The 13,568-nt window shown below is 44.8% G+C and overlaps 1 protein-coding gene across 3 annotated transcripts in view; it reads right to left on the bottom strand.

Moving 5' to 3' along the window:
- Positions 1–17: 17 nt before the first annotated feature.
- The window catches only part of lnx1 (ligand of numb-protein X 1), a 47,355-nt gene continuing 33,804 nt past the window's right edge, over positions 18–13,568 (bottom strand). For all 3 annotated transcript variants that reach the window (XM_012851474.3, XM_012851475.3, XM_012851477.3), the window contains 8 exons: positions 11,164–11,319; positions 8,778–8,986; positions 8,196–8,690; positions 7,277–7,411; positions 3,626–3,803; positions 1,500–1,746; positions 683–841; positions 18–589 (listed from right to left, as the gene is read on the bottom strand). In XM_012851474.3, the coding sequence (XP_012706928.2) occupies positions 454–589; positions 683–841; positions 1,500–1,746; positions 3,626–3,803; positions 7,277–7,411; positions 8,196–8,690; positions 8,778–8,986; positions 11,164–11,319 (1,715 nt within the window). In that variant the 3' untranslated portion in view covers positions 18–453. The remainder of the gene's footprint in view (positions 590–682; positions 842–1,499; positions 1,747–3,625; positions 3,804–7,276; positions 7,412–8,195; positions 8,691–8,777; positions 8,987–11,163; positions 11,320–13,568) is intronic.

The raw sequence follows: 13,568 nt of genomic DNA, 5'->3' as shown, positions 1-13,568 counted from the left end.
AGTGCTTTGTTCTGTACTTTTTTTTTTTTGTAGACACCCAACATTTACGTAAATAAATGTGAGTCCATCTTAACGCATATCCTAATATATATCTACTGAAATTGGCAACGGGTTGTGTCTCCTTTCAGTCCTGCCACCCCCACTCGCTGGATGCTGTTCCAAGACGCAGACAATGTCCTCTAAACAGACAAGCATCCGACATCCAGCCTGGATCTTTTTAGTTCAGAATTTCCTCGGGGGCGAGTCAAACTTCTGAAAACAATCCAGTCTAATATCGGTGCCCCTGCAAAGTCCTGGCAATGTCCCGGCAGCCCATCTGCAGCGAGGTATCCACACAGTCCTGAGCTTGTCTCCCGCACAGCCAGCTTAGGGTGGTCGGCCAGTCTAAAGCTCTGCCCTCCACATTCCTCGGTCAGTGCCGATAAAGAGGTGCCGGATGGCCCGGATGCCCCGTTACAGCAGGCTGCCCGGCCAAGACACGATGGTCAGGGTGATTCTGCCCCGCAGCTCCTTCAAGAGGCGGACCAGTGCCGTGTGCGTCATCCCCCATGTGCTCTTCCCGTTCACCTCAAGCAAGACGTCCCCACACCTTCCCAGAGAAACAGAAGGACATTTTGTAAGGAATTTGTCATTTTTTGGAAGGTGGTGCTGATGGGTAACACTATTCAAAATGTCTGAATACCTTATCCTGCCGTCGTTGTAGGCCGGCGTCCCCTCCACGATGGAGCGGATAAAAAAGGATTGATTGCAGTTGACCTCCTCCTGACCTCCCACGATGCTGAAGCCCAGGCTGCCCGACGTGTTCCGCCGCAGCACGATGTCTTTGCAGCAGTAGAGGTGTCTGCACGAGCCAAGAAGGAGATTAAGCACGCTAATCTCTAAAATGCACCTTCAAATTACGAGCCGGACTTCCAAGAGCACGCACGCAGCAGAAAGACCAACAGAAGCCAGCCCTCTCGCTTCGGCTGCTCGCAGCTGAAGCGAGACTGCGGCGCGCTGAGGAAATAGTCATGCCCCTAAAATGTTTCCAGAGTCTGCCACATTAGAGCAACAAACTTTTATGTGTTTTGTTGTGTTTTTTATGTAATGGGCCAGCATACAGTAGCGAAGACGAGGGGAAAGGGGTACGTGGCTTTTAGTTGCACCGGCCAGTACTTCTTCTCAAGTTCTTATGAAGTTAGTGTTTCAGCAAAAGTTACATCTGAATCTGCTTTGAATTTTACGTGTGCAGAAAAAGTGGATGTTTTTTTTTTTGTTTTTTTTTGGCTGTATGTATTATTTAAAAACAACCTTTAGTTCTTGAAGGTTTTAATGATTTATCGTTTTTGAATATTAAAAAAAATGCTTTAAAAGTATAATGAGCTTTTCTTTCCCACTGCTTCTGTCAAAACGTCCGTGTGCACCAGCTGGCAGAGGTCAAAAGGACCTGTTTGTAGCTGTGAGCTGAAAAAAAAAAAAAACCTTTCCCAGAAAGACGCAGATCACAGCCGGGTGCTCACCTGGGCAGCTGGAGCCATGAAACCCACAGCGGGGAGTAGTCGTCGTTCGGTAGCGGGCTCTTGGTGCTGTCTGTGGGGGACGGCGTGAGACAAGGCGGCAATGGGTACTCCTGCAGGCTGTCCTCCGGGGGGCCCATCTCCAGCACCTTGAGCACAACCGGAGAGGAGGTGTTCTTCAAGTTGGCCACGGCCTCGCCTCGGGTCACCCCCGTCAAATCCATGCCGTTCACGTTCAGCAAAATGTCCCCTGCGTGACGGAGCACAGGGTTAGCGCTCCGACGGCGCCTCGTTTTTGAAAGACATCACAGGACCTGGACTGATCTCCTCCCTGCTTGATATTCATCATTCTTGCAGCCGGATCACAAAGGAGACTTGTAAGCAAAAAGGCCAGCTGGGCTTTTAAAAGCCTGCTAATGATGAAAGTGATGCAAAGATGGACAGTGCAGTCCAGTTTTGATAGCAGGCAACACAAAAGACACATTTGGCCCTGAGGGAAAATGCAAATGCATGATGCACCGTTACAATGCACAAGCATCTTTCACAAGCACACGGGGACAGCTGCTGCTGCTGCTGCTGTGTCCCATATGAATACGCTAATGTGCACCTTGAACCGTGCCACAAAGCAACAGACTCACGGCTAATTTTATGAGGTCTTCGTATTACTGTTATGTCCCATTACAATATTTCTCTTCCTCCTCTCATAGACGAAGCTTTAGGCTGGGGATGAGGGACTGAGGGGATGGACTGTGGGAGGCTGGATCGCACCTGTCACCAAAACCTGTGACTTTCCTGCCTTCGTCCGCAAAATGAGATCCCCAGGCGGCTATATTTACTGCTGGTTATTAGTCAACTTGATCCTGCTTTTCTGTTTCAGAAACAGCCCTTTCCAAATAACAAAGGAGAGTGGCTTGCAAAAGTATTCAAACCACTAGAAGTTTTTCATGTTCTGTCACCCTGCAGCCACAAACGGCATTGTGTTTTAAGGACTTATATCCGGTTGAACAACACATATCAGTAGTGGACAAATGTGAAGTGGAAAGAAAAGGCTGTATGCTTTGTGAACAATCTTTACAAATGAGAATCTCTGTTTGTGATGCAGGTATTGAACGCAGCCTACACCTTTTGCTACAGCTGCAAGTAGCAAAAGGTGTAGGCCCCCCCAACAGCTTAGCACATCTACAGATTGGATTTAGACCTAGATGCTGACTGGGCTATATCATCCAAACAAATATGATTTTTTTTTAAAAACAGCTTCCCCACAGCATGATGGTGCCACCACCATGTCTAACCATGGGGGCGGTGTGTTTAGGCTAATAAATGCTGTCTTTGGCCAAACCCGTCCTTTTAGGTGGACATTTGGCATGTTTCACAGTGTTTTTTTTCCCCATTTTCAGATAATTGTAAATGTTTAAAGATTGATATATAGTTTTTTTTTTTTTTACACTTAACCCTGCTTTAAACTTCTCTAAAACCTTCTCCCTGACCTCTCTGCTGTGATACTTTTTGTTCACCAATGATCTCTAAAAAACCTCTAAAACCTTCACAGAACATTTGTACTGAGAATAAATTCCACAAAGATAGACTCTGTTTAGTATTTAGATTTAACTTAATCCGAACGGTTGCCTTAGATTTTCATTCACAAAAATATTTTTACTTCATTTTCTTTCTACTTACGGTTATGCACTAATTTCTGCAGCCTAGTTTGCAGTTGTAACTTGAAAAACTGTGTGGGGAAAAAAATCATCGGACATGAAGACTTTTGTAAAATAATAACTGATTTGCTAAATCCGGCCTATTTCGTACTATGGTTTCGACTCTGATGAGCTAATTTTTGTGTTTTCATTCTGAAGGGAAACAAATCTGCAGAGCAATGAACTATACAGCAGCACCAGAGTTATCTGCTGGGTGATTAACCTTCATGATGAAACACGAACATGAAGCGCTCGTCTTTCATTTTGTCTGAAATGAAAGGCTCATCTGTAGCAGACTGCCTGCAACAATATTTCGCTCATCTGCACAATTCCAACAAAGCGCGGCAAATAAGAGCAATCATCAGTAATTCCGTCTGATTAAATGTGAGCAATATCCTGAAACCTCAAACATAAATCAGTAGACGCTCATATTACCTTTGCGAATGGATCCCTCCCGTCCCACGACTCCGTCCGGGTCCACATTTGTAACGTAGATGGGAAGGTCCCATCCTCGGCTGGACATTCCACCCGCCACCGTCATTCCCAGGGAGTCGTACGGCTCCTTGGTTAGTGTCACTGTCTTCTCGTAGCATGTGGGCTTCTGACATGAGTCCTTTACAAGAGATGGAAAGGCAGAAACAGTTTGTGAAGATTTTCTCCCATGAGGAGGATTGTTACACTTTTCTTTTCCCAGATCAAAGTCCCATACTTTGATCTGGGAAAATAATTCAGACCCAGGTTTTTATGATTCTGAGTCCTATTTAGCTCATTTTTAAAGTATAAATACAACACAACACAACAATGACAATGGATGAATGGAGGGATGAAATGATGAATGGATTGATAGCAGACAAATGAATGGATGGATGGACAGGCAGGCAGATGGGTGAGTGGATAGACGGATTATTTAATGAATTTATAAAATTCCATAAAATTTCATTGTCATTGTGATGTCTCAAGGGTCTTTTCTTTTAACTTATATTCCTCCTATTATTACGAAAACAATGAAGCAAAGCACACGAAGAGCCAACACCAAGGACACCTTCTTGAAGCTGCACGTTCTAATTAAAATTTGGAGGATCCCATTTGCATAATAATAACGGCTGTTTTGTCGAAGACTTGCGATAATGCTGAAAAGTCAACTGGGTGCCATCCATGCAGTGCCACTCCAATAATGCGCCCAAAGTCGATAGGTAATTGATGAACGACCTCATTAGCATAACTGCTATGGAATGATATATGATGATAAGTAATGTAGCATGTCAGCCAATTCAAGTGCCTCCTCACTCTTGTTCAGTACAGACCGGCGGATTGATTCATCTGCACCAGGTTGCGGCATTTAACGTGGTGCTGTGCGTGGGGTAAAGTGGGTTCTGACTTAATTTATGGCGAGAGTATATCCGAGTCAGACGAGGGAGAGCTGCGCTGTAATGAAATAGCACATGGACACATTGAGGTTGATGGGCTGGAGCTTGTGTATGCTATGCTAATGTGCTGCATTCACACATTTCAGCTGCACTTACAGCAGATCACTTGCAGTCACGTTACTGACCTGAGGGAACAGCACTGACTCAAGCAGAGCCGAAAGCCTCCACAATCTGAAGCTTCCTACGCAGCCTGTGCTGTGCGTGAGTCATGTGTCCTGCTCTCCCGTGCAGCGGGGTTTTTTTTTTTTTACGGCGTCTAGTGAGCTCTAAAGGTTTTACCACATCCTAACAGAGTCAATTCAATGTAGCTTTTTTTTTTTTAAGTCTCTTGCCTCTATGAAAGGCTGAGGTAATAAGCTGCTGGTCATATTGACAAATTTACAGTCGAGCCACAGGAACTCATTTCGGGGGAGTACACAGGGGACATACCCCTCGCTGTAGGTAATAATGGAGCATTGCCTCTTCATCATCTGAAAACTAATGTTACACATCTACAGTCCAGTACCCTTTGAAAACATACATTCATACTCATATTTTTTTAAAAACAGGACAAAACTGATTTTAAAAGACAGCCAGGACCTTGTTGTTGCGAGGCAACAATGCTACCAGCGGTCCAACTATCGCCAATTTCCTCCCCCACTAGGTCACCATATCTTCTGTGTCCTTTTGCTTTGTATCCTAGCAAAGACCAAAACAACCATTTTTTCCCTTCTCCTCATTCAAGCATTATTTGTGAATATTCCTACCAGGCACTTGGGGCGCTCCTTTGTATTTTTATTTTTATTTTTTTATCCCAAAGAGGCCAAATGTTTGTTTAACCATGTGTCTTATCAGCTATTAACTAACTAACTACCGCCATTAACTTTCTGTTTTCTGTCCAGTTTTCCTGCCATGGGAGATGCATGTTGGAGTCTGTGTTTAACTGTGTCTCTTTCCTGAAAAGAGCCATTGACAGAGCCAGTTCTGTGTTGGAAACAGACTTCATTAAGACTGCAGATCCACTTTACTGCATGTTATTTAATGGACAAATCAGCCATTTTCCTCAATTGAAACCACGTTTTAAGAGATTCTGGGAAAACCTACAGTGCTGAGAGCAAATGGGATTGACCTGATAAGAATGAAATAACGCATTGCTTATTATATTGATCTGAGGAGCGGCAATAGGGGTTCCGTTAGTGTTATGTAGTAGGGTTATATTGTTTCTCTTACAAATTTCACTGATACTGTGATTCCTCCTTTTAATTGCTTTTCTATGTTTTTCAGTGGCTGAGCCGTAATTTCGATATTTCGTTTAAAGCAGGGGTGTCAAACATATGGCCCAGACTAAACAATTTAGTCCGGCCTGGTGGCTAAATGCATTATCATTATTCAACAAAAAAAAAAAAGTGTCCTGTCTGGCAATGTGGCAATAAGAATTGTTGTCTTAATGCCAAAAATAGCTCATCAGATTTGACTTTCACAAGTGGAGCAGTACTGCTTTTGCCATAGTGCTCCGCTTGATTTATGAATGTGAATAGTTTTATTATGATTCATGCGGGGAATATCTCAAATGATATGGACACTACAATGGGAAAGTAGGAGAGGAAAGGAAGAATAAGAATAACAAAAGAAAAGGTGAAAGAAAGAGGAGATAAAAGGAGGAGAATGATAAAACAATTATTGAAAAAAAAACATGTACTTCGTTTAATTGAAAATCTGCAGTCCCTATATTGTCCACGAGGGGCGCTGTGTTTTAATCAACATATGGAAGCACTGAGCTTCAACATGTGGAAAATTGATTTTAAATAATTTCTTAATTTTTATCTGTTTCATGTATTTTGTCATGTAGGACAGTGTTTTTAAGTTCCAAAAAATGTGAATAAATGTTTTTCAACATTGTACCATCACTGTGATCAGTACTTATGCATAACGCACAAGTAAACGTTTAACTGAGTAAACGTATTGTTGAAATTGCACATACTTTTCTTAAAAACGCTGAGGTTATTCATAATATATTGTGTAAAAGTGAAATTCATTTAATATAAAAATCAACAACAAGTCCACTTTTATTAGTTCTATTTAATCTTGTAATGAGTTTACTCGTGTGGCCCTCTTGAGATCAGATTAAGCTGAATGCGGCCCCTAAACCACAATGAGTTTGACACCCCTGCTTTAAAGCTTTTGGGAAAATACCAAACTGATACAGGTAAAACATAATACATTTACCGGAGTCACTTTCCACATTTTTCTTGCTGAAATCCTCTACAGCGGTTAAACACCTTGTCAGTTCTGGCTCTATGCTACCAATTAAAAAACTAATCAGCTACTGAAATGAGCAGCCGAATGGACAGTCAGAGCAATAATAACGGGGGGTGGAACGCTATGAGGCCGGACTGCTGTCACCTTAGCTTAGAGCTGGAGAAGAGAGCAGGTGGGGATGTTTAGTGTGTTTGAAGAAAATACAGCAAATATGAATTCTGCAAATCTGCTCGGATAGAAGACTCTCCTGCTGCACTCTTTGAATGACATGTCTGACTTTGATGGGAGAATAATTGCGCCACGGATCGTTTGCACCTGAAAGGGAATATTTATCAAAGGAACAAAGCTTTTCTCTATCTGTTTGGTAGTGCTCCTGTCTCCTGAGTATATGTGTATATGTGTGTGTGAGTTAGATTCTCACCAGAAGCGTTTGCTCCATATCCACAGGGGAGTATGGTGGGGGGCCATCCATGCCCCACGGTCCTTCTTGTAGGATGTCTGGGGTGGGCAGGCAGATCTGACGAGATACGATGAAGTGCACACGCTGCTCGCTTGCCTAAAATGAACAGCAGACAACAGAAGCTTTGTGGCATCATCGTGTGTAAATGAACGTGTGAATTCCAGTGAGTAGAGACATGTGCTTCATATTTTGTGTTACGTTCTGAAAACAGGCCTTAAAAGAGTGTCTGATTCACACATGCTGTGTACTACTACTCATTGCCTCACAGCCACACAGACCGGACGGCTGCAGCCTTCTCCCTGCTCTCTTTTTCCTAGAGAGACTTTTGCCAGTCTGTCTAACACGGCGCTGAGCCCTGAATTAGCCAGTCCAACCCATTATTGCCCTAATTGGACTAATTCAATTTCTTCCTTGCCAGTTCCTAATCTCTGACAGAAAGTGGCCACTCTGAGAGGCCATCTTGGCTCCGTGGAGACCCAGAAGAGCCAGTCAGACTGCTCAGACAGGAACTCTTGAGCCCAGAGACCCCGCACAGTCAGCCGTAAAAACACGCGGCAATTAGCCGCTATGAACCAAACGCACGCCATCGCTGGCCGGCATCAACCAGAAACCAGAGGAGCCCGCACCGCCCCGGTCCGTCGGGGGAGTCGCCACAATTAAACAGCATTAACTGCATTGAGTGCAGACGCGACGGCACAGCTCAACACAATTAGCTCGAATCACCACAATTATCTTTAATACCTCGGGGAGGCAGAGTACGAGCAGAGCACAGCTGGTTGTGGTCTGGTGCAACATTTAGGTGGAATTTGTCACAACCGTGAACTTTCTGAGTAAAGCCCACGCTTGGAGCCTGGCTCCCGGGGGGCCACTGCTGACTGACCTGGATGAGCAAAGCGGCGTGCTCCGGCGCCCCGTAACGAAGGTCGTGTCCGTTGATGGCCAGCACGCGGTCGCCTATGCACAGCTGTCCATCACGTGCGGCAAGGCCGCCCTCCAGCAGGTGAAAGATATAGACCCCGTGCTCCTCTGCTCGCCGCACCAGCTTGATCCCCAGCTGTTCATCCGGAAGGCTCTTTTTCAGCACCACGTGAATGCTGTCGTCTCTCACCGGATAGTGGGGCTGGCCGAGAGACGGGTGGACCCCGGCTCCGTTGCTGTGGCCGTTCAGGGCCGCGTGAACGCCGTCGTCTCTCATCGGGTAGTTGGGTTGTCCGGCGGACTGGTGGACCCCGGCGCCCGGAGTGTGGCCGTGCGAGTGCGAACGGTAGCGGTGCCGCTGCTCTCTGAGCACGGTGAGCCGCAGGAGCTGGCACGGCTGTCTGAGAGTGGTCACGGCAAAGTGGTGAGGCACGTTGCTGATGTCGATGCCGTTGACCTGGGAGGGAACACACACAAGCGTGACTTATGGGTGGAATTGCAATTGGATTTGATCCTCCGTGTTTGATTGGGCCTCTTTTTATACCTTAAGAATCATGTCGCCGGGCAACAACCGACCATCCCGAGCGATGACACCCTCTCTGTAGATGTCCTGGATGAGGATGCGAACCAGAGGGGTCTCGTTGCCGCCGACGATGCTGATGGCCAGCGGGTCTGAGGGATCCTGTCGCGTGATCTTAATACTGGTGAGTTCTCCATCAGGGATCAAGTGATGCAGCTGAGGAAGAGCCAGCACTGATGGAGAGAATATGGGGAAAAGATAAAAAAGTCTCACTTTAGTTCTACAAAAATAATAGTTTGGGAAAATGACCAGATTAAATATGGCAGTAACGGATGAAAGAGAGAGGACCGTTATAGGACAGAGAAATGGAAGAAGGAGGGAGAAAGCATGGTAGACGACGGTGGAAGAGGTTCAGCCGTGGAACCAGCTGTCTCTCCTCCCTCAGGCTACTAACTCAAACTTTTACAAGCTGAGAGGGAAACGTCTTTGGCTCGTTGTCCCATGTGACGTTCGTATCATTAGTCACAGTCAGTCCATCTGTAGAAACTATGCTCGGGGAAAACCCTTCATTTCAAATATCCAGTGAATAACGACTGGGGTGGAGACAGAGAACCAGCAGAAGTTTGACGAACTTACAATACAGCCTAGAAAACTAGCCAAGGTTCTGATTCAAAACAGGGTTTTGAAATAGTTCAGCTTGCCACGTATTTGACTCCATCTGTATAACAAAAACTCAGTTACTGGACTGGCAGGACATGGGTGAATCTGTATTGAGATTTGTACCTTGTGTTTGGACGTAGGCCCAAAAGTTCAACGTTGGTCTCATCTGACCAGAACAGCTTCTGCCACATGCTTGCTCTGCTCCAGTACATGGGAGAAGATGCAGGCCACGGTTTTCACTATTCTGTTTGTGGTAAGTTTTAAATCCATGCATCCTTTTTCATCTGGACAGTCCTGAACCACCGTGAGATTCCATTAAATGACATTAAAGTTTGTGGTTGGAAGACGACAGAATTTGGAAAGGTTCAGGTAGTGTAAAAAATTAGTTCGAGGCACTGGGTGAGATTCTGCAGTGACCTTAAACGGATGATGAGCTGCTCTAACAAACATTATTGAAAATGCACTTGATGCCTCGTTGCTGCTCTTTCTGTTGTGAATCTTTCTCTCCCTTCCACACCAGTGAATACACCGTCCTAAGCTGGATGCTTTGCGGCAGCCATTTTGGCCAGGGGCTTTGCCCAGTAACAGAGAAGGCATATTTTTCCTCCTGTTTCCTTTACTTCGGTTGCAGAAAACGTCTCTGCCCTATCTCCTTGTTTTCCTCGGTGGACTGTCTGCTGTCTCGTAGCCCTGGTGGTTCATTCTACTCACTGCTGCACTTTCTTCTTTACAGAGTCAATATTTTGTCTTTATCACAGCGGAGTGCTTCAGGGGTGCAAAACACTCCTACTGAGACCTGTAGCTCTTATGTAACCCTTCTTTTTCACCACTCACACCATTTCAGCACTTCTAGTGTGTTTTTTTCACCAGCTTTTTATGCTCACGGATATTGTAACACTAGTATTTATATTTCAGTCATTCCTCCTTTTTAAAAAAAAAATAAAAAATCTGCATCCATCTTTTACAGCTTTCAAAGAATGGCTTTTCTCTCCCTAGCTCCTGCATCTCTTCCTTCTCCAGGAGCATTCGATGAATATTTAATCTGTTCTCTCAGCCTCCTCAGTGATGGCCTTTGAGATTCATCTACTCCCAAGTCATTTGTCATTCTTCGTTCTTATGTAACGCCATATCCCTTCTCCACGTCCCGCCCCGCTGCATCTCTAACGCTACATAATGCTCTATTATGATTGCCTGTGTTTCTTCCACTTTGGCAGGGAAATGCTTTTGCAGCCGATGCGACATGGTGTACTGTTTGTCTTTACTGTGCCAGGTGTTATGGAGGCACATAAGCAATGCCTGCCCCCCGGCGCTGCTTTTAGATAGACGATTTAAAGTCTGAAGGTGAAGAGGTGTGGATGATGGGATGCACGGTCACCAAGGATGCAGATAAATGGGGAGAGATCAGCAGAGAAGGTGGAGAATGGGGAGAGGTCTGTCATCCGCCTCATCTCCAGTGACCTCTGATGTGCCATCACTATGCAAGAACGCCTCAGGCTGCCACTGTCTCTTCTCATCTCTCTGGGGTGATGCACCAGTGTCCTTATGCAACGCGGTTTGTAAATTATTAAAGCAACATATGCTTCTGCCGTTGCACTCTGCGCCCAAAGCCATGTCACCTTCCTTTGCACTGCTGAGGGAGCATGGCAGATATAAACATTCGGTAGACACATGCACTTCCTGCTCTGTCTGGACGCCTCTCCTGAGACCTTTAAGAATCACACAGATTGATGTGAGAAGCACGGCTCCATACCTTCTGGTGGCACGCTGGAATTCCTGGCGTTGTCTCGCTCCTCGGATGTCTCATTGCTGACGGCGGTGCCGCTCTTGGTCCTCCGCAGGACGCTGAACGCCCGGTTCAACCTCCTGAAGGAGCGGCTCCTCACCGAAGACCGGTCAAAATTTCTGACTGCATAGCAGAAGGGGAAAGAAGACGGGCCCTTTATAAATGAGCTCCTTCGCAACATGCCCAGACATGTCTGAGTCTGGCTCCAGCCAATCCTAGCTCTCTACTGGAATACAAGCATGTTTCAGCATGCTCTGCTGAAGAAGAGCTGAAATACTTGTCTGAAACAGGTTATCCACGCAGAAAGCACCCGTGAATTTTGGTACTATTGTTTCTGTCCAGGGAGCAGTGATTGTTGAATTGTGTTGTGCATTTCATTTTTTACCTATTTCCACTGAAATAAACAGCGAGGACAAATGGTTTCAGTGCTCTAATAATGCAGTACATGGAAAGGAATCTATGGGATTGGATTGTTTCTGTCGACAGGAATGTAAATGGCTGCAAATCTCATCGGTCTGTGCATTGCTAAAGTGGGATTTAAAGGCCTGCATATGACCCTTTTAAAACCTGAAAAGGACACATGCTTTCGGTCAGCTGTGTAAAAGAGAAAAAAAGACCAAGAAGTATTTACTTTTTAACCCTAAAGAATATCCTTTGTATAAAAGCACTGCCGGTTTTAAAAGCTTCTAGGCTTAGTTGTATTTCAGGTACATCTCAATAAAGTAGAAAATTATCTTGATGTTAATTCGTCTCAGTTCATTCAACTCCAAAAGTGAAGCTCAAGTTATTTAGATTAATTTCACACAGAGGGATTTATATTTCAAGTGGTATTCTGTTTTTTTTCCCCGTTTTTCCCTTTTAGGGGCCATCATAGCAAATCATCTGTCTCCAAGTCTTCCAAGCGTAGATTTCTGTTAATAGTTTTGATGATTATGGCTTAAAGCTAATGAAAACCCCAAAAACATAAATACTGCATAAGACCAATTGAAAAAATATATTATTCACGAAGGTTTCACAATTGTCTCAGGGATGAAATTATCCCTGTTTTATACCACATCTTTACCTTCCACTTAACTTTCCATGTATATGTGAATACAGCACAGGTTATTAATAATGACTTCCCCGTCCTTATGAATGATGCTAATGACTGTCTGCTGGTAAACTTCCCCCTTGCTTCCATAGGCCATAACATAATACATCTGAGTTAAAACCATTGTAACTTATCTTGTGTAAAATTGCAGAACCATTTTGACATAACCATCAAATTTTACACACATAAATGCTTGAAATATTCCACTTTGAGGGTAATGAATCTGTTCATCAAATTTTCTTTATGAACCGAATGACCTGAATAAATAACATTTTCATTAACATTTTCTGATGAATTCTGAACCTGTCTTGTCATCTATGCAGTGCTATGAGATAGCAGCACCGTCTCTTCTTTCTAGCTTGGCGTGGAGGTTTGGCACAAACATATTGCCCATTCCTGCTGTTAATATCAGGAGTTGGATCCTGCACAAAACCACAGGACTAATGGTATATGCAGTTGGTTTGAGCAAACAACAAATGCCCTTCTACAAGTAAAAAAACTAGCCCAGGTTGAGTATTTTCACCTGTGATATATGCTGTTGTGTCACTGAAATGGAATAAATGGTGACACTATGGCTGCAGAGCTTTTTAAAAGCAAGACATTGCTTTTAAAAAGCTTCTCTTACAATAATAAAACCAGGTACTTGGTATAGTTATATGGTTGCAACAGTGACGTAACACACTATGGACTGGAGTAACCATGTCCAGAACAGAGCAGCCCAGAAAGACTTCTCCTTGCTGCTGTGATTTGGAGAGTAGAGGGGGATGAATCAAGGCCGCTGCCCCAGCCGGGCCGCTCCGCGCACGGAGCCTCTGCAGCGCCACTCCCTCCCTCTGCGGCCCCAGAGAGATGCAAAGGTTTCTGACAGCCACATTATTCTTTAAAAAGCGCCAGCGGCTGCTAGAGCTGACAGCTTGTTCAGCAGTTGCAGCGCTCGTGGTGATGGTGGTGGGGCGCTCAGCTCAGCTGGCTGAGCTTAAAGTGCTGGTGCAGCGTCATTCGGTGTCCCGAGCTCTTACTTTAGAGCAGGGACAGAGAGGAACTCTCATGACTGCCTCCTGGTAACACAGGTGGGAAAAATGGAGGGAGCGCTGCGAGATCACGTCACCAGCCATTATCACACGCTTGCACCAGCTATTTTTAACCTGCCTCTCATTACGGTTCTCCTTTACAGCACAATGTTCCTGCCCTTTCGGTGACTTCCTCTCTCTGTGACTTTCTCTCTTGGTTTCTCTGCTGGTTTCCTCAAATAGAATTTTTCTTTTTTTTTTTTATAGATTTG

Source organism: Fundulus heteroclitus, unplaced genomic scaffold (genome assembly GCF_011125445.2).
Source record: "Fundulus heteroclitus isolate FHET01 unplaced genomic scaffold, MU-UCD_Fhet_4.1 scaffold_318, whole genome shotgun sequence".
Taxonomy (NCBI): domain Eukaryota; kingdom Metazoa; phylum Chordata; class Actinopteri; order Cyprinodontiformes; family Fundulidae; genus Fundulus; species Fundulus heteroclitus.
The sequence above is the reverse complement of the archived record's forward strand: the minus strand, read 5'-3'. Positions and strand labels throughout refer to the sequence as shown.